The sequence below is a fragment of the Scyliorhinus torazame genome, chromosome 6 (assembly GCF_047496885.1).
Source record: "Scyliorhinus torazame isolate Kashiwa2021f chromosome 6, sScyTor2.1, whole genome shotgun sequence".
Taxonomy (NCBI): domain Eukaryota; kingdom Metazoa; phylum Chordata; class Chondrichthyes; order Carcharhiniformes; family Scyliorhinidae; genus Scyliorhinus; species Scyliorhinus torazame.
The window spans coordinates 156,957,812-156,979,034 of NC_092712.1; the positions used below are offsets into that span (position 1 = coordinate 156,957,812).

At 44.3% G+C, this 21,223-nt stretch overlaps 1 protein-coding gene across 2 annotated transcripts in view; it reads left to right on the plus strand.

Annotated features, from left to right (window-relative positions):
* Positions 1-3,077: 3,077 nt before the first annotated feature.
* galnt12 (UDP-N-acetyl-alpha-D-galactosamine:polypeptide N-acetylgalactosaminyltransferase 12) overlaps positions 3,078-21,223 on the plus strand; it is a 102,059-nt gene continuing 83,913 nt past the window's right edge. The window contains exon 1 of one of the 2 annotated variants that reach the window (XM_072509006.1): positions 3,078-3,566. In XM_072509006.1, coding sequence (XP_072365107.1) covers positions 3,190-3,566 — 377 coding nt within the window. In that variant the 5' untranslated portion in view covers positions 3,078-3,189. The remainder of the gene's footprint in view (positions 3,567-21,223) is intronic. The other variant, XM_072509004.1, reaches the window with a different exon arrangement.

Genomic DNA, 21,223 nt, shown 5'->3' on the forward strand with positions numbered 1-21,223 from the left:
GTCGTTGACTACAGTCAGACCATCAATCGGTACACACAGCTCGACACGTACCCCTTCCCACGCAAATCTGATATGGTCAATCAGATTGCACAGTACCGGATCTTCTCGACAGTGGACCTGAAATCTGCCTACCACCAGCTCCCTATTCGCAAGGCGGACCGCCCGTACACCGCGTTTGAAGCCGACGGCCGCCTTTACCATTTCCTTAGGGTTCCCTTCGGCGTCACTAACAAGGTCTCGGTCTTCCAACGGGAGATGGACCGAATGGTTGACCGGTATGGATTACGGCCCACTTTCCTGTACCTGGATAACGTCACCATCTGCGGCCACGACCAGCAGGACCACAACGCTAACCTTTCCAAATTTCTCCACACCGCCAAACTCCTCAACCTAACCTACAATAAGGAGAAGTGTGTGTTCAGCACAAAGCGATTAGCCATCCTCGGCTATGTGGTTCAGAACGGAGTTCTAGGGCCCGACCCCTATCGCATGCACCCCCTCATGGATCTCCCACTTCCCCACTGCCCCAAGGCCCTCAAACGATGCCTCGGGTTCTTTTCGTACTACGCCCAGTGGGTCCCTAACTATGCGGACAAGAACCGCCCACTCATCCACTCCACCGGCTTCCCACTGACGGCCGAGGCCCACCAGGCCTTCAACCGTATCAAGGCCGACATCGCCAAGGCCGCGATGCACGCGGTTAACGAGACGCTCCCCTTCCAAGTCGCGAGCGATGCATGAGACGTCGCTCTGGCCGCCACCCTCAACCAGGCAGGCAGGCCCGTGGCATTCTTTTCCCCCACCCTCCATGCCTCCGATATTCGGCACTCCTCTGTCGAAAAGGAGGCCCAAGCTATCGTTGAAGCTGTACGGCACTGGAGGCAGGAGATTCACTCTCCTCACAGACCAACGGTCGGTTGCCTTCATGTTTAACAACACACAGCGGGGTAAGATCAAAAATGATAAGATCTTGTGGTGGAGGATCGAGCTCTCCACCTTTAATTACGAGATTTTATATCGCCCCGGTAAGCTCAACAAGCCCCCCGATGCCCTGTCCCGAGGTACATGTGGACCGACTCCGGACCCTGCACAACGATCTCTGTCACCCAGGGGTCACCCGCTTTTATCACTTCATTAAAGCCTGCAATCTGCTCTACTCCATCGAGGAAGTCAGGGCTGTCACCAGAGACTGCCAGGTCTGCGCGGAGTGTAAACCGCACTTCTACCGGCCAGACCGTGCGCGCCTGGTGAAGGCCACCTGCCCCTTTGAACGCCTCAGCGTGGACTTCAAAGGGCCCCTCCCCTCCACCGACCACAACACGTATTTTCTCAATGTGGTCGACGAATATTCCAGATTCCCCTTCACCATCCCATGCCCCGATATGACGTCTGCCACCGTCATCAAAGCCCTCAACACCATCTTCGCTCTGTTCGGTTTCCCCGCCTACGTCTACAGCGACCGGGTATCCTCATTTATGAGCGATGAGCTGCGCCAGTACCTGTTCAACAGGGGCATTGCCTCGAGCAGGACGACCAGCTACAACCCCCAGGAAACGGGCAGGTGGAGCGGGAGAAAGGGACGGTCTGGAAGGCCGTCCAGCTGGCCCTATTGTCCAGAAATCTCCCAGCCTTATGCTGGCAGGAGGTCCTCCCCGACGCACTTCACTCCATTCGTTCGCTCCCCCCATGAATGTCTCTTTGCCTTCACCAGGAGGTCCACCTCCGGGGTTTCACTCCCAACGTGGCTGGCAGCTCTAGGACCTGTTCTCCTCCGCAAGCACGTGCGGCTCCACAAGGTGGACCCGTTGGTTGAGAAGGTACAGCTACTCCACGCAAACCCACAGTATGCCTACGTAGCATACCCCAACGGCTGCCAAGACACAGTCTCCCTCAGGGACCTGGCACCAGCTGGGTCCCCACTCCCCCCCCCCCCCCTGCCCCGGCGCCACCTTCCCTTCCCCCAGCGCACCCCACTAGAGCCCCCGCTCCAGGACAATTCGTCCTCCTCTTGGTCCCACCCAGGGATGAAGAGGATGTCGACACGCTCCCAGAGTCACCGACAACCGAACCGACGCCTGACTCGCCACCAGCACTGCGCCAGTCTCAACGACGGATCAAGGTGCCCGACCTTCTAAATTTGTAATCTTCTCTGAAATTTTAATGACAACCTGTATGTAAATAGTTTTCCACCACCCCAGCTGGACTCATTTTTAACAGGGGGTGAATGTGGTAGTCACCACTGTTATATTATATTGTATATACTACACTGCATACGAGGGTATTACGGTAAGGCTCCTGTACTACAGGTACGGGGGTAGATCCCTGCCTGCTGGCTCCGCCCAGTAGGCGGAGTATAAATGTGTGTGCTCTCCGAACTGCAGCCGTTTTGGCAGCAGCTGTAGGAGGCCATACTTCTCTGTGTAATAAAGCCTCGATTACTCTCTACTCTCGTCTCGTCGTAATTGATAGTGCATCACCCTATCATCGTATCTCTGTCCCTCTCCCCTCCTCCATGTCCCACTTCTCTCCTTCATATCCCTGTCCCTCTCCTCTATATATCTTTATTAAAAAAGTAACCATCACATTTGTACAAGGCCAAACGGTACAAACACTAATTTTGTGTTGGAGAAACAGGGATACCTCCCCCCCGCCCCCCAGTACCACCATGAGGAGGTGAGGAGGAGGGGGGGGGATAGGATACTCTGATTATTAAAACAGTTCACAACACAGTTGTACAAAAAACAAACGGTACAAGCACTAAACTTCGCGGTGGAGAGACCAGATACCCTCGCCTCTGTACCAACAGAAGGGGAAGGAAAGGGTGGGGGGGGGGGAGGAACGGAGTAGGGGTATTGGCGGAGGGGGCCCAGTAGGACATTGCCGGAACTATCTACGGAGGCAGAAAAACAAAAGAACCTTTAATTCTGATGTGCCAGATTCTGGGAGTCCCCAGAGGGGGTGACAGTGTCGGTCGCCTGTGAGCCCTGCTGCCCGGAAATCTGCTTCCACCCGTCTCCAGGGAAACGGCTCAACATTCGGCTCCTTTCCGCTCTCGGCCCCGCCCACTGTGACGACACTTCCGGGAGGAATTTGCCTGAAGAAAGTTTGAGGAGCGCCTTCGGCGGGGCCGGAGTGAGAGTGAGAGTGAGAGCCGGGTTCTGACCCGCAGCAACCCCCCGCACCCACACGATGCTGGGCCGGCGGCGGCGCTCCAAGCCACTCCTGCTGCTCTGCTGCGGGATGATCGCCCTGGGCTTCGTGATTCTCAGCCGGAGCGGACAGCAGGAAAAGGAGCAGCAAACAGAGCGCCGGGACCAGGCTGCCGGAGCCGCCGGCGGCCCCGGCTCTCACAGCCAGTCCGAGGATGAGCACTTGCAGCGAGCCGTGTATGAGAGACCTCCTGTGGATGTGAATGCGCTGGGAGAGCTGGGCAGAGCGGTGCACCTCAACCTGCAGGGCGAAGAGAAGAGGAAGGAGGAAGAGAGTGTCAGCAAACATCAGATTAACACTTATGTCAGCGACAGGATCTCCCTGCGCCGCCGGCTGCCTGAGAGGTGGAACCCACTGTAAGTGACAGCAGGGCATGGGGCTCAGAGCGGGAATCCACACAGCCCAGCAAACTCCTCGGTGACAACTTCTCCAACACATGTCCCTCCCTTGGGACACGGAAACGGCCCAAGCCGTTTCAAAGACGGGTTACTGAGCCACGTAAAGAGATAATATAATTACGTTTAGTCAAAGAGGTAGCCCGTAAGGAGCAGTTTAACCAAGGAAAGAGAGACTGGAGGGGAGGTTAATCCCAGTGTTTGTGATCTGGTGGAAGGCGGTGCCAGAGAGGCCAAAATAAGGAATGCGGATATCTCGGAGGGATGTGGGGCTCCAGGAGATTAGAGACATTAAGCACAGATAATGGAGACATTTTACAACCAGGATGAGAATTTACAAATCGAGATGTTGTTCAACCAGGGTTCAATGTAAGTCAGTGAGCACATTAATGCTGGATGAATAAGACTTGGTGCAGCAGTGTTGTGTAACCTTACATTTATGGAAGATGGGAGGCTGGCATTAAATACATAAGGATAGTCCGACCTAGTGATGATAGGGTATGAACGAGGTTCAGCAGCAGATGCAATGAGACAGAAGTGCATGTAGGACGACTTAGTAGGATATCATCTCAGGGTCAAGTGTGACACCAAGGTTGTGAACAATCTGGTTCTGCCCTACAATATTACCAGAGAAAGGATGGTGCCAGATAGGAAAGGAGGACAATGGCTTTGGTTTTCCCAGTGTTTAGTTGGACGAAATTGCTGCCTGTCCTGTACTAAATGTTGGGCAAACAGTCTGAAATTCAGGGGAAGTGGGATTGTCAGCTAGAAGGGCTGGTTTAGCTCAGTGGGCTAGACAGCTGGTTTGTGATGCAGAACAAGGCCAGCAGTGCGGGTTCAATTCCCATACCAGCTTACCCGAACAGGCGCCGGAATGTGGCGACTAGGGGCTTTTCACAGTAACTTCATACTTGTGACAATAAATGGTTATTATTATCTGTTGGTCTGATAGAGTTTGGTCACCAGCTTGTGTACCTTGCCAAGCCCTGCCTTCCTCTGTGCTCTGCTGCACTGTTTACTATTCCAGCACCACCAATCACATGTTCTCTGTCTCTTGCCCTTGCTGCTCCACCAATCATGGATTCTTGGAGGCGCAGCTACTCTGATTCTGTTCCTCCAGCTAATTGGGGCAACTTCCTTCTCCTTTGTTGCTCCTGTCATGTTTTGGGGGCTTTTGAGAACAAATTTGGCCGCTGCAATCCCTCAGCCCTCCTGATATCTTTTGAACCCTGGGCACTTATAATGTAATGCAGAAGACAGCCATGTACCCTCCTAGCAAGTTCTCACAAGCAATAATGAGATGACCAGATAATCTGCTTCTGTGGGTGCTGGTTGACTGTTTAATATTGATTAGGATACCAGAGAATACCCTTACACTTTTTCAAATAATGCCGTTGGATCTTTTAGGTCCATCTGAAAAGGTAAAGAGGATCTTGGTTTACATCTAACCTGAAAGATGTGAGCTCTGATGGTGCAGCAATCCCTTTGCACTGCACTTGTGTGCTCGGTGTCTGGAGCAAGACTTTAATCACAACCTTCTCACTCAGATGAGACTGCTACCACTGAGCCAAGGCTGAAACAATGTATTGTATAAGTAATCGTCAAGTTCTTTGCATACATTGTGTTCATCCTACATCTGTTTATATATTTAGCAGTAAACCTGTGTTTCACATTGAGATTCTTTGCCTGTTTTTAAAAAAAAGTTTTTTATCACCAACATGTATCAAAACAGGTTACAAACACACAAACACCCTGGGAAACATACTTCCCAGCAATCAACTATACAGCCTGTACAGGTCCCCCCCCCCCCCCCCCAAACACCAAGCAGCTCCTCAAACACAGTCACAAACATTTCCCATCTTTTCTCAAACCCCTCTGCGGGGCCGCTTATCTCATATTTGATCTTCTCCAACTGCAGGAAGTCGTATAGGTCACCCAACCAAGTCGCTACCCCAGCGGCAATGCCGATCGGCACTCCAGTACCATTTGCCGCTTTGCAATCAGAGAGGCGAAGGCCACGACATCGGCCTTCCTCCTCTCCATGAGCTCTGGCTTCTCTGAAACCCCAAAGATCGCCACCAAAGGGTCCGGGTCCACCTCCTCCTCCACTTTCCTGGCTAAGACCGTGAACACCCTCGCTCAGAATCTTCCCAATTTTTAACAACCCCAAAACATGTGCGTATGATTCGCTGGCCCCCGCCCACACCTCTCACACTCATCTGCTACCCCCTGAAAGAACCCTTTGGTATAAAAATCGGGAGAGCCAGAATAATAAACAAGAACTTTGGCAGAATATTCATGTTCACCACTTGGACCCTCCCTGCCAATGTCAACTGCCGTGTATCCCACCTCTTAAGATCCCCCTGGCTTCCTCCACCAGCTTCATTAAGTTCCACTTATGGAGCCTCATCCATTCCCTCGCTATCTGAATCCCCAAATACCTATATTGAATTGGGAATGGAGGTTTCTGGTTAATGGTACTCGGTGTTTTACATGCACTGAATGGATTTCTGGGAATGATTGCAAGATGAGGGTCCAACTGAAAATCTCACAGATTTAGACAAATGAAAGAGTGTGAACTTGTTTGTAAGCTGTCTGGTCACCAGTGTTTTATCCTGGATTCCTAATCCGTGTGCTTTCATTTATGTGGAATACTATCCAATTTTGATATTGGCAGTGGTTGTTGACTCAAATGGCAACAGTATGTGTGCTCTACGTCTTTGTCACAACAGACATGGTGTCGTACTTTGTTTTGTAAATCTCCTGTGAGGCATTTTGGAATGTTTTATTATTTCAGAGCAATTGACTAAATTAGTTTGGTGCAATATTTTGACATTTCATATACTCACTCTGATGCAGCCTTTAATATCTTTACAAACCTGACTTTGCATTTGACTTTAAAGTAGCACTGGTCCACTCACTGGACTGAGAGCATGGCATTTAGCAAGTGTGATGGCCTTTGACCCAGAAACAGTACTGTCAGAAAAATTAGTAACTTTTTAAAAAAATGTCAGGGGAATCTGTAATTGGTTTTTAAGAATGTTTGAAAAGGAATTTGCATCAATTATAATTTTCTTGAGTAAGAATAAATCTAGGTTATGTAACGTGACAGCCTTTGACTTGGCAGCAGTACCAATAGAAAGGAAGTTTATTTATGAAAGCCGAGTGGCTACACACAGGAGAGCAGCAGCAGAGAAGATCAAGAGAAGACACAGTTGCGTGGAGCCCTGTGTTGTGCAATACAGTTAAACAAGACAAAGCCAAAGGCAGAGTTTGAGCAGGGATTGTGAATTGGACAATTTTGCTGTTGCTGCTTCAGTTTTGCCAGAGTTGACCCATCCATTTAACAGGCTTTTTTGGAGGGTGTGGGTAAATGAATCTCTGGGAAAATGTACCATCGCGATTATTGTGAACCCAGCTAACGAGTTACTTCTGGGAGCCTTGGATGGAATACGGCTGCCGGTGAACGCAATTTGAGGGCCAAATCAATTGAGTAGCAAAATGAGAAATCCTGTGTGTCACGGGCTGAGTTAGAGAACTTTGCAACCGAATGTGGTGCCACATTTGTACAGTGAATGATGGAAGTGCTTGCTGTTGTGTAAGACATAATGAGTATTTAAAGTGAGATTTACCTTTTTACTTGAAGTATTGTTTTGTTGTCAATTCGTGTTTAATTAAGGTAAATGCTGCAATAAGTGAGAACTTGTTGGGGAATTTGGTTATATTCGTTAGATTTCCCCCATGAAGATCAAAATGCAATGGGCCTCCCCAGAGTTGCATTTGGAGGTATCCCAGTGATTCCCACGTAAGGGTTTGCCTGGCAATTGTCAAGAAGGGCTAACTTCCACTGGCCAATTACGCTGAGCTGGGAACCATCTGACAAAGCGATTTTAGCTCACTTATATTGACATCCAGTGGTAGCATGGTAGCACAGCGGTTAGCGCAGTTGCTTCACAGCTCAGCTACAGGGTCCCAGGTTTGATTCCTGGCTTGGGTTACTGTGCGGAGTCTGCACATTCTCCCCGTGTCTGCGTGAGTTTTCTCCAGGTGCTCCGGTTTCCTCCCACAGTCCAAAGATGTGCAGGTTAGGTGGATTGGTCAAGCTAAATTGCCTTTAGTGTCCAAAAAAGGTTAGGTAGGGGTTACTGAGTTACGGGGATAGGTTGGAAGTGTGGGCTTAAATGGGGTGCAGACTTGATGGGCCGATTGGCCTCCTTCTGCATTGTAAATTCTATGATTCTAATGATCCAATAGTTCTGCCAGTTTTAGCCTCAGTTCTGTTTTCAGAAAAAAAAAACACTTCAGAGTAATCATTTTAAACAGCCAGACTGAGCCCTGCATGGTGCACCCCCCCCCCCCCCCCCCAACCAAGACACTCCACACCGACTCCAAAAGCCCCCACTCCCAAGATAGTGCCATAGAAAGGGGGGATTGTACTCTGCGCTTTATTAACGCCTAGCTGTTGAAGCCCCAGAACTGCTTCACTATTCCTGTTTCACCCGGACTATGTGAGGGAGGTCAGGTGAGACGGGGGCTTTGGAATTCCAGCAAAGTCACTACAGAGTGACAAACCACCGGTTATTGTCTCTGAGAAATTTTGAGCCAATAACACTAAAAGTTATAAGAAGTGCTTGAATGCTTGTTTTGATTCGTAATCTTGACCAAGACTGTTGAGCTCGGCAAACATCCAACTTCCTTCCAATTTGTTAAATTATTTTCTAAATTGATGTAAAGGAGTAACAGACTGTCCATAATTACATGTTTTTTGATCTTGGATCACAAATTAAAGTGAAACTTCCATAGAATGCCAGTTTCTAGTGTTGGCTTTCACTAAAGAGCAATAACTTTAATGTGAATTATTTGCTCCCCAGCCTTGACTCAACTCCGAACCAATGTCTGTTAAATTCTTCATTTTGGGTCCTATTAAATTTCAAAATATTAGTCTATACACTATATCAGGTTAAGTATTGTGTTTAGAGCCTATATCCTTGGGTAACGCTGGATGTGCTTGAGTGGCGGTATGCCTAGAAACCCTGCAGTGCAGAAGAAGGCCATTCAGCCCATTGAGTCTGCACCGACCCTTGGAAAGAGCACCCTACCCAGGCCCACCCCCGCGCCCTATCCGCCCAACCTACACATCCTTGGACACTAAGGGGCAATTTAGCATGGCCAATCCACTTACCCTGCACATCTTTGGACTGTGGAAGGAAACCGGAGCACCCGTGGGAAATCCATGCAGACACGGGTAAAAAGTGCAAACTCCACACAGACAGTCACACAAGGCTGGAATTGAACCCGGGTCTCTGGTGCTGTGAGGCAGCTATGCAGGTTTCTATGGAGCAAGAAACTAGCTGGGTGTTCAGCACTGACTCCAGCCTCCCTCTCGGCCACTCCAACATCCCTTGTGAAATTTGTGTCATAATCGTTTGCCACTCTGTTATCGCTTGGGCTGACAAGTGGCAGTTACATTCGCATCACACAAGTGCCGGGCAATGACCATCTCCTACAAGAGAGGATCTAACCACTGCCCCTTGACATTCAACGCTGAATCCCCCACAAGCAACATCCTGGGGGGTTACCGTTGAACAGAAATTAAACTGGCATTAATACTGTGGCTACCAGGGCAGGTTGAGGGCTGTGACAGTCGAGGAGTATTCTACCTAAGATCTTCCCGATTAGTCGAGGTTGTAAGCTACTAGACAAGGTCTTGTGAATATCTAAAGTAAGGCTCGCTACTTGGGAGTTCTAATTATAGTATTCACAATGTGCCTTGCTTTCACTACCTTCAGTGTACAGGATAGACTGTGACTTAGAGTGCTATCTTTTCCTTAACTTCAACTAAATATTTCTAATTTTTGAGAGGCAGGCATGGGTAAGTGACCCTTCAGATAGCCTCAAAGGGTGAGAATATGATGAACCTTAGTTAAATGTCACTCTTATTTATTCAAATAGACACGGATCTGTATGGTAAAATATATAGGCAATTTATTTAAAGAATAAGGGTAATACAAGTATTTTTGGTAAATGATACAGTTTGACAAATACAGGATATATGACGAGTTAGCCTGTTAGCTTCTTAATTACATGTTTGCTTAAGTTATAAGCATCTCATACTTGCATCGACTAGTAGCCTCGGAATTCGATACTCAATCATTGAGCAGAACTCTATGAGTCGAGATAGCAGCTTGGTCAAATAAACACCAGCAATCTCCTAAACAGCTCTCCAAACGAAACTCTAACTCTCGCAGCCTGTGTTTAAACATTTATACCTGTTTCTTACTTGGGGAGCTCGAGGGAGCTTTTTGCAGAGCATCTGCTTCTGAAAAATAGATTGACTCCCCAGTTATTTCGAGACAAAGAACAGTCTCTTTCTTGGTCGGCAAGGCCTTGGTTTCTAGGGAGGTCCAGCATTGCACCTGTTCCTAAAGATACGAGGTTGATCCCTCCGGTAGCTATCTCCAGAAAAACACCAGCCTCCTATCTTGGCAAGGCCTCTTGCCAACCAGTAGCATCCCTTAGTGGCAAGGTGACTAGACAAGCAATATTGTCCCTTAGTTGGCAGAGCTTATCTCCAGACAAGGCCACTAGACTTAATGAGTTCACTGCACCTGGACTTTTACAAAGATAATGTCTGTAATACTTGTTGAAAAACATTATTGCGATAAGTAATAGTTTACAAGAGATAATTGACTTCATCAGTCATCAGTTTTTAATATAGGGTTAAATACATGTTTTAATATAACATCAGTTCTGATCAGCTTTTAATATAGTGAATATACAATTTAATATAACATCAGTTCTGATCAACGTTTAATATAGAGTGGATACCGCCACAGGGCTAGGAATCCTACGGCGAGTAACTCACCTCCTGATCTCTCTTCTCCCCCCCCCCCCCCCCCCCCAAACGCCTGTCCACCAGGAATGCAACAACACTCCAGAAGCTTGACATCATCCAGGACTAAGCAGCCCATTTGATTACTCCTCCTTCCACAAACATTCAAACCCTCCATCCCCGACGAACAGTGGCAGCTTTGTGTACCTTCTGCAAGATGCACTGCAGTAACTCACCAAGGTTCCTTAGGCAGCACCTTTTCAAACCCATGACATCTAGAAGGACAAGAGCAGCAGATACCTGGGAACCCCACCACCTGGAGGTTCCCCTCCAAGTCACTCACCACCCTGACTTGGAAATATATCACCACTCCTTCACTGTCGCTGGGACAAAATCCTGGAACTACCTCCTTAACAGCACAGTCTGTGTACCTCCACCTGAAGGACTGCAGCGGTTCAAGATGGCAACTCACCACCACCTTTTGAAGGGCAACTAGGGATGGGCAATAAATGCTGGCCTAACCAGCGACACCCACATTCCGTAAATTAATAATAAGGGTCGGTCTTTTATTTGAATATTGTTGTAGTAATTTCATGGTTTGCAGCACCCACATCTGTTCTCCGAGCTAATTTTGGAGTGCCCTGAAATAATTTACAACAATGAAAAATTGGGCCAAAGGTTCAACTCCACTTTAATTCATTAGTAAGGGCGGCGTGGTCGCACAGTGGTTAGCACAATCACTTCACAGCACCAGGGTCCCAGATTCGATCCCGGCGTGGGTCACTGTCTGTGCGGAGTCTGCACAATCTCCCCATGTCTGCATGGGTTTCCTCCGAGTGCTCAGGTTTCCTCCCAGAGTCCAAAGATGCGCAGGTTAGGTGAATTGGCCATGGTAAATTGCCCTTGCTGTCCAAAAGGATTAGGTGGGGTTACTGGCTTACGGAGATAGTGTGGAGGTGTGGGCTTTTCAATGGCTGGTACAGACCCGATGGGCCCAATGGTTTCCTTCTGCACTGTTGATTCTGTGTTTGACAAATTGAACTTTGTGCAATTCCTTCTGTGTTTTCCTTCTATGTGCGATGGCTGATGCTCTTCGCAACGGAAGGTTAACAAATGCAAGTTCTTTGTAACTTCACTGGGATGCTCTTTAAGACTTGTTGCATTCTTTCAACATTTCAAGGGGAGTTGATAAGATGAGAGAAACTATTTTTGCAGGTTAGGAGTCTAATAGGGGGACATAATCTAAAAATTAAAACCACACTTTTTGGGAGTGCAGTTAAGAAACATTCATTGATGTATAGGATGGTAGATGTTTAGAATCTGTGCAAATGGTGGTTGATTCTATGTTGATGAATTTAAATCTGACAGATAAGGTGTGAAGAGTTGGTGGCAAAGGCCACTATGTAGTTAGGTACAGATAGCCATGATCTCATTGAATGTCAGAAGATGCTCGAAGGGCTGAATGTCTGAATGCTGTTTCTGTGTTCTCTTGTGTAATGTTTGACCTTGAAATTCTCAGCTATGATGCATTGTGAATCGGAAAATGTTTGATTTGTTTTTTTATAAGCACAATGTTCACTTTGCTCTGAGGAGGGAAATTATAAAAAATTTTATACAGTAAGTTGTCATGTCATGATTTGAAATACACTTTCTGAACAGGTGGGAGAAACGGATTCAAAACTATCTTTCCTAAGCAAGTTGGATCGAACTTGAAAAGGAGAAATTTGTCAGGCAATGGAGACAGACCTAGGGTTGGGAACAATTGAATAGCTCTTTCAAAGCTCGCACGGCATGATTGGCTCAATAGCATCCTTCTGTGTTGTATGCCACTTGTTATCCTCCACTCTCCCAACAGCCTATAAAGCTAATCTCATATTCATATTTCACATTACTACTCGTTATTTGATGTCAAAAACAAAATTCTGGACTTTATTGCCAAAGGTAAACTATAGGGTGGCACGGTAGCACAGTGGTTAGCACTGTTGCCTCACAGCTTCAGGGTTCTGGGTTCAATTATGGCCTTGGGTGACTGTGTGGAGTTCGCGCTTTCTCCCCTTGTCTGTGGGGGTTTCCTCCGGGTGGTCTGGTTTCCTCCCATAGTCTAAAGATGTTCAGGTTAAGTGGGTTGGCCATGCAAAATTGCCCCTTAGTGTCCAAAAGGTTAGGTGGGGTTACGGGGATAGGGTGGAGGCGTTGGCTCAGTGGGGTGCTCTTTCCAAGGGCCAGTGCAGACTCGATGGGCTGAATAGCCTCCTTCTGTACTGTAGGTTCTAAGATTCACAGTGTCAGGGACCCGGGTTCAATTCCCGGCTTGGGTCACTGTCAGTGCAGAGTCTGCACGTTCTCCCTGTGTCTGCGTGAGTTTCCTCCGGGTGCTCCAGTTTCCTCCCACATGTCCCGAAAGACGTGCTTGTAAGGTGAATTGGACATTTTGAATTCTCCCCCAGTGTATCCGAACAGGCGCCGTAGTGTGGCGACTAGAGGGTTTTCACAGTAACTTCATTGCAGTGTTAATGTAAGCCTATTTGTGACACTAGTAAAGATTATTGTTACTTAATGATTTCTATAGGAGAGCATATGCATATAGTACAATTTGAACAACTGCTAGGAGAATAGGTTTTAGACAAAACTTCTATCACTAAGCTTATGATCTGGAGGTGTTTGGAGTTTGTGTATCTATCTTGTAGAGTACAAGATTTGCTGGTGCTGTGGTTCGAGAAAATGCTGACTGTACTGCCTATTGTAAATATCGCATGCAATCCTACTGGCTGGTAACACCATGCAGTTAGCACAGTAATTGTTATATTTCTGATAAGAGTAACAGTGAGTATTGATAACATGAATACATGTCTCATGAAGTTAAGCCTGATAGTTGGTAGCAGAGAAATATTTGGAAATAATTGCTTGTATATGGATTAGTAAGTCTGACTCCCTTCAAGTGAATGTCAGCTCCAGTAAACCAGGTTAGTAAAAAGTGATCACTTCTACATGTGAACTCCTGTATATGAGGAATGGAAATCTAGGCCAGGGTTTTACAGGCTTGCAAGCTGGCTGTGAACCTTTCCTAGTATTCTGACCAACTTTGTGGACTGATGGAAATGTGTTATAGCAGCAGTTATTGTGCTACATGAGATGGAGTTCCGTCTAAAGTCCTTGTAACTGTTGAGACACTGTAGCAGTCATTAAAATTTTATGGTAGCAAGCAAACTAAGTACCTTTCGGAGAAGGATATGCATATTGCACAATATGAACAGCTGTTAAGAGAATTTGTTTTATCTCTATCTAAAGCTTCCTTTGAAGTGAAAGCAGCAGGTAGACATATTGTCTATAATTGTTTCATTCAGTTAATTCTTGTTTTCAAAGAAACAATGTCTGCCACTTAATTGTTTCATTCAGTTAATTCTTGTTTTCAAAGAAGCAATGTCTGCCACTTCAGAACATTGACTATCTATGTCTTACACTTTTGTAACAATCTATCCCATTTATTTTCTTTTGAATGAACGATCATTAATCTAAAACTAGCTTCAAATAAAATTCTGGTTATTCCCCATCATACTGATCTACCTATCTATTTCTGTTAATGGAGGATTCCAGGAGTGCAAGTTTCACAATGTACTCAAAATGATTTCCACAGGAAGACCACAGGGTTGATTCTTGGGTTTTTACCTGGTTTTTGCAGACAGCTTTTATTTTATGATGGAGGTCCGCGGAGACAAGTAAGATGTTGAGCAGAAAGTTATTTTGGAAATTTTTAAAAATTCATTACCTTATGTAAAATGCATGCATGCATGTGAACAGACAAAACTGTTGTGCATGCAGGGATAGGGAATATGCTCCCAACAAATTCAACAAATTAAAGGAGACTGCAGCGACTGCGTGGCATATTCCTTAATACCCACTTATCTTTTTTTCGGGGTGATGCCAGATATTAAGTTAGTTGCACCGCCCTTTTCTAGCAAGTATCAGGCTTCAGTCGCAGCAGTAAGGTTAATTTTAGAACTACAAGAAAAATGGTTCCAGATTAAAGCATCAGAGACAATGAGCCAAGGACTTGCCCTTTGGACAGAGTGCTCATGGAGTGAATTGAATGGAACTACTAAAACCTGAGGGTGTTCCAAGAAGTGCTGATCTATACATGTACGTTGTACAATACTTGATTGATATTCCATATGCTCGTCAGTGTTGTATACTTTTGCACAAACTGTTATCAGCAAGCTTCTTGTTCATGATGTATGTGGCATTATTTGAGGCAGTTTCCACATTAGCAATATTTAGCCAAACTGGGACGTTTTAGGTCATATTTTCACAGCAAAACTGTAATTTGGAGCACCAAATGGATCTGTGATCAGCATCCAAAAGACAAGTTAGCTTAGCAATTGTAAAACTGTCGACTGAGGTGTAACAAACTGCAACACTGATCTGTACCATACTATTTCGTCTCCTGATTTTACCTTTGTTCTGGATGAGTGTATGTATGTGTTAGATGGATTAATGATAGTAATCATTGTGTGAGGATGCCAGTGTTGGACTGGGGTGCGCACGGTAAGAAATGTTATGGGGCAGGGTTTAGAGAGCCCCAAAGTGTATCATGGAGTTCACCTGACCCACAACTTTTAATAGATTGTGGTATGGGGAGCAAACGGCCCACTCTACAGGTGTGGTACAGCAGAATTGGAAAAGTATTTTTTTTAAAGCAAAACAATGTTTATTCTATGAACTCAAGTTAACCTTTTTAAAACATACAGTGAACATCTTAGCAACCATTAATTAAAATACAACCCCCAAAGAATACAACATTAAGTAATCCTTGAGCTGTCCTTTTAACATCCATAAGACTTTAAAAAAAGAACTTTTAACAGAAGCACATCAGGTTAAAGTCACGACTGAGAGCAGTTATTAGTTTTAAATCACCAAAGGATCGATTTACAGTTTTTAGATTACAGAGAGAGAGACTCATACACCTTCTGGCTGTGACTGTAGCTATCCAGCTCTGAAAACGAAACTAAAACACACCCTGCAGCAAACAGCCTAAAACGAAAGTAAAAAACTGACTGACAGCCCAGCTCCACCCACTCTCTGACAGCACTGCAGTAATAAACACCCATTTCTTAAAGGTACTCTCAGTACAGATATTTATATACACACCCATTTAAAAACACCCGTTTCTTAAAGGTACTCTCACATGACATCTCCCCCCAAGAAAAAAAATAAACCATCAACTTCAAGATGGTTTCATTTTTCACCTTTTCACTATCCTTTAAGAAATGCACACAGTAAATATACTTTTTTGTTTCAAATAAAACAACACACGCAAACAGGTACAACAATATAGTCCATTTTTTGTTTTACCTCCAACTGGAATCCTTCTTGATTGACAGTCTCTTTGAACAAGAACGTCTCTGCACGATCCGTCCATTTCTCTAGGCCTCGGCATTTCTCTTTAAAGTCAGATACTTTCGTTCAATCTGATCACAGGAGCATTGTTTATCACAGCTTTCAGGCAGTCAAATGCCTGTTGAAAGCCTGCTGACCACTGAAATTTTTGACGTTTCTTCAGCAAGTCCATCAGTGGAGCAATCATGCGACAACATTTTTTCACAAATGTTCGATCAAATCCACTCATGCCAAGAAATCGCATTATGTCCCATCTTGAGGGTATTGGAAACTCATCAATAACTGTTGGTTTCACATCCCGTGGGACCATTCGACCCTGTCCGAATGTATGGCCAAGGAAAGTGACTTGAGCTTTTCCAAATTCACTTTTGGCTAGGTTTATCACCAAACCCGCCTCCTGATGTCGATCGAATAACTCCATCAGATGTTTTAAATGTTCTTTCCATGTCTGGCTAAAAATTACCAGATCGTCGATGTATATCGCACAATTGGTTAATCCTGAAACAACTTTGTTAGTTAACCGTTGAAATGTGTCTGGGGCGTTTTTAATGCCAAATGGCATAACTTTGAATTGGTATATACCATCTGGAGTCACAAAAGCTGCAATCTCCTTCGCACTTTCGGATAAAGGTACCTGCCAGTAACCTTTAAGTAAACCCAATTTGGAAATAAAAGCTGATTGTCCCACTTTCTCAATGCAATCCTCCAAACGTGGGATAGGATAAGAGTCCGTTCTTGTAACTGCATTAACCTTTCTATAGTCCACACACAACTGTTGGGTACCGTCCGTTTTTCGTACCATCACTATGGGTGAGCTCCATTGGCTGCAACCCACTTCAATTATGCCATTTTTAAGCATACTCTCAATCTCTTTGTTAACCTGTGTCAATTTTAAAGGGTTAAGTCTGTATGGATGTTGTTTGATTGGAACAGCATTTCCCACATCTGCATCATGTACAGCCATTTTAGTACTTCCCAATTTATGTCCACGAACTTGCCCATGTGATATCAATAACTCTTTTCAGGTCAGTTCGTTTTTCCTCTGTAAGATAATGCAACAATTTATCCCAATTTTTAAGAACATCCTCGTTTTCCAATTTCATTTGAGGTATGTCAAATTCACAGTCATCTGGATTTGGTTTGTCACTTTGAGTTAGAATCATTAAAACCTCCTCCTTTTTCTCTCCTTCCCTTTCAAAGTACCTTTTAAGCATATTCACATGACACACTCGGTGAGTCTTCCTTCTCTTTGGTGTTTTTAACCACAATTCTATCTGGTGTTTTTACCACATTAATTTCCTTTCAATCTGATATGGTCCACAAAACCTTGCTTTTAAGGTTCACCTACCACTGGTAACAATACTAAAACTTTATCTCCACTGGCAATGCTATGAACTTTGGATTTCTTGTCCGTGACCCGTTTCATCCCATTTTGTGCAACTTTCAAATTTTGCCTAGCCAATTCACCTGCTCTATTTAATCGTTCCCTAAGATTTGACACGTAATCCAATAATGTAATTTCCGATTTCTCACCCACCAATTTTTCCTTAATCAATTTAAGTGGTCCTCTTACCTCATGACCAAAAATTAGTTCAAAAGGACTGAATTTGGTTGACTCATTAAGTGCATCCCTAATTGCAAACAGTATGATTGGAATTCCTTTATCCCAATCCTCTGGATAATCTTGACAATAATCCCTCAACATTGTCTTTAATGTCTGATGCAACCTTTCTAACGCTCCCTGTGATTCTGGATGGTACGCAGTTGATTTAAATTGTTTAATTCCTAAGCTATCCATAACTTCAAAAGAACAAAAATGTACAGCACAGGAACAGGCCCTTCGGCCCTCCAAGCCCGTGCCGACCATGCTGCCCGACTAAACTACAATCTTCTACACAAAAAAAACTACAATCTTCTACACTTCCTTGAGTAACCTTGAGGTAAAATTTGATCCTTCATCTGATTGTATTTCTGTGGGTAGTCCATATCTAGTAAAGAATTTAAGTAACTGCACAATCTGTTTTGATGTAATATTACACTCTGGAATGGCCTCTCGAAACCTATTAGACACATCCATTATAGTCAAAAGATATTGATTCCCACTTTTTGTTTTAGGAAGCGGTCCTACGCAATCAATTAGGACCCTTGTAAAAGGTTCCTCAAATGCTGGAATGGGTATTAAGGGTGCTGGTTTTATCACTGCTTGAGGTTTCCCCATCACTTGACATGTGTGACATGATTGACAAAATTTAACCACATCTTTATGTAGTCCAGGCCAATAAAAATGTTTCTGGATTTTAGCTTGAGTTTTCCTTATTCCCAAATGACCTCCCACTGGTACCTCATGTGCAACTCACACCACCTCCTTTCTACACCCTACCGGCAATAGTACTTGATGAACTTCTGCCCAATTTTCATCCGCCTGCATATGTAAAGGTCTCCATTTTCTCATCAAGACATCACTTTTATGTTAATAACATTCAGAATCCTCTTCCGTATGTGCTTTCTGATACATCCGTTTTATTTCTATACCTTTTTGTTGTAACTCCGCCAATTTTCCTGAACTAAAAATATCCACCTCACGCTCCACCTGTTCTTGTTCTTTTTCAACTATTTGATCAAAAATCGTTTCTGATAATTGCACTTCCACTTCATCTTCACTCTTTGATTTCTCCTCTTGTCTTAACCTATGACTTTGCGACCTTGTTACTACACAATCCGGAAAAATCCCAGGATATTCGTCCTTCAACACTTCAGTTGTCTGATTTTCCACTGGCTTATCAACCACAGTAGGCATCACTCCCACCTGCGATCCAGCTATATCATTAGCCAAGATAAACTGTATTCCTGGACAAGATAGTTTCTCTGTTACTCCTACTACCACTTCACCACTCTTCACTGGACTTTCCAACCTTATCTTATATAATGGAATGCTACTCCTCTCACCCTGAATTCCACATATCACCACCTTTTCTGGCAATATTCTTCCCAAACTACATAATTCTTCATCTCTTACCATTAAAGATTGACTAGCCCCTGTATCTCTTAAAATTGTGACTTCTTTACCTGCTCCTCCTGATACGCATGAGTAAACTTTACCCACACAAGTAAATTCTTTAAAGAGATCTGGCACCTTATCAATCACCTCTTGATCAGGCTGTGCAATCTTTTGCACCTCCTTCTCTTCCCTTGGGTTTTCCTTTACCACTTTAACAAACCCCACTGTCTTATCCTGTTTTACCACATCAGCCTCCCCAGTGCTTTTCTTCAACTACCAACACTGTGACTTTACATGGCCTAGTTTATTACAGTGAAAACATTTGAAACTTTTCATGTCTCTTCCACCCTCCTGGATTTCTTTTTTAATCTTAGGTACACTCTCATTATCTCCCATCAGATCACCTTTACCACTTGAGTATTTCTCATGTCCCCAGTTTCTATCCCTCACAGGCTGAAACTGATGTCAGAAACCAAGCTTTGATTTATGAACTAATTCATAACCATCTGCCATTTCTGCTGCTAACCTCACAGTTTTAACCCTCTACTCTTCCACATGAGTTCTCACTACATCAGGAATTGAATTTTTAAACTCCTCCAAAAGTATAATTTCTCTCAGAGCTTCATATGTTTGGTCTATTTTCAAAGCCCTTATCCACCTATCAAAATTACTCTGTTTGATCCTTTCAAACTCCATGTAAGTTTGACCAAATTCTTTCCTTAAATTTCTAAACCTTTGTCTGTAGACCTCAGGCACTAGTTCATATGCACCTACAATGGATTTTTTTCACCTCATACGTCCCAGATACCTCCTCCGGTAATGATGCAAACACTTCACTAGCCCTACCTATCAGCTTTGTTTGAATCAGTAATACCCACATGTCCTGCGGCCATTTCATTTGTTTAGCTACCTTCTTAAATGAAATAAAAAAGGCTTCAACCTCCTTCTCATCTACCTTGGCAATGCTTTGACATATTTAAATAGATTCCCACCAAGCCTTCGACTTTGATGCTCTTTCTCACTATCCTCCTCACTATCATCCAACTGCGTTTCCCTTTACGTCTGCCAATTTTAACTGACTGTCATGTTTCTTTCATGGCCATTTTCTGAAGTTGAAACTCTCTCTCTTTATCTTTGTCCCTGATCTGTATCTCCCTTTCTCCTTCTTTTTGTTCTGCTACGGCTATTCTTTCTTTTCTCCTTTCTTCTCTCTCCTTTTCTTTTTCCTCTCTATCTCTTTCTTTTTCCGCTCTCTCGCTTTCTTTTTCCTCTCTTTCGTATTCAAGCTGCTTTAATTCTTTCTCATGTTCCATTTGTTTAATTTGTAACTGAATTTTTGCCATTTCCAATTAGTCAAACTGTATCTCAGGTAACTTTAAATGCTTAGCCACTGCCATAATTATCTCATCTTTTCTCATTTTGTCAGATAATGTTAACTGCAATGTTTTTGCCAAATCTAACAGTCTGTTTTTAGTCTCTGTCCGTAAGGTACTGCGTGTGACCGTCTCCACCCCCAAAAACCTCTGAGCCTCTGAAAGAGCCATTGTTCATAACACACTCCCTAATTAAGCTAGAATACCACACCTGAAAAGCAACCATAATATGCTCACCCCTCACTGTCTTTAAGTTCACTAAGCCAATCCAATAGATAGACTTTTATCCCGGATGAACCCCCAATTTGTTACGGGCCAGGGTTTGGAGAACCCCACAGTGTATCATGGAGTTCACCTGACCCTCAACTTTTAATAGATTGTGGTATGGGGAGCACACAGCCCACTGTACAGTTGTGGTACAGCCAAAATGGAAAAGTATTTTTTTTAAAGCAAAACAATGTTTATTCTATGAACTCAAGTTAACCTTTTTAAAACATACAGTGAACATCTTAGCAACCATTAATTCAAATGCAACCCCTGAAGAATACAACACTAAGTAATCCTTGAGCAGTCCTTTTAACATCCATAAGACTTTTAAAAAAACTTTTAACAGAAGCGCATCAGGTTAAAGTCACTACTGAGAGCAGTTATTAGTTTTAAATCACCAAAGGATCGATTTACAGTTTTTAGGTTACAGAGAGAGACTCCTACGCCTTCTGGCTGTGACTGCAGCTATCCAGCTCTGAAAATGAAATTAAAACACACCCTGCAGCAAACAGCCTAAAACGAAAGTAAAAAGCTGACAGGCAGCCCAGCTCCACCCACTTTGTGACCTCACTGCAGTAATAAACACCCATTTCTTAAAGGTACGCTCACATGACAGAAGTCTTACCTGGTGTTGTAAGACTTCTTACAGTAATCATTGAGTATGAATTAATGCAGTGCCATAGGAAACTATGTAAAATGTAGTTACATATATACAGTACCTTTTATTATGCTATAACATCTCAAAGTGACTCTT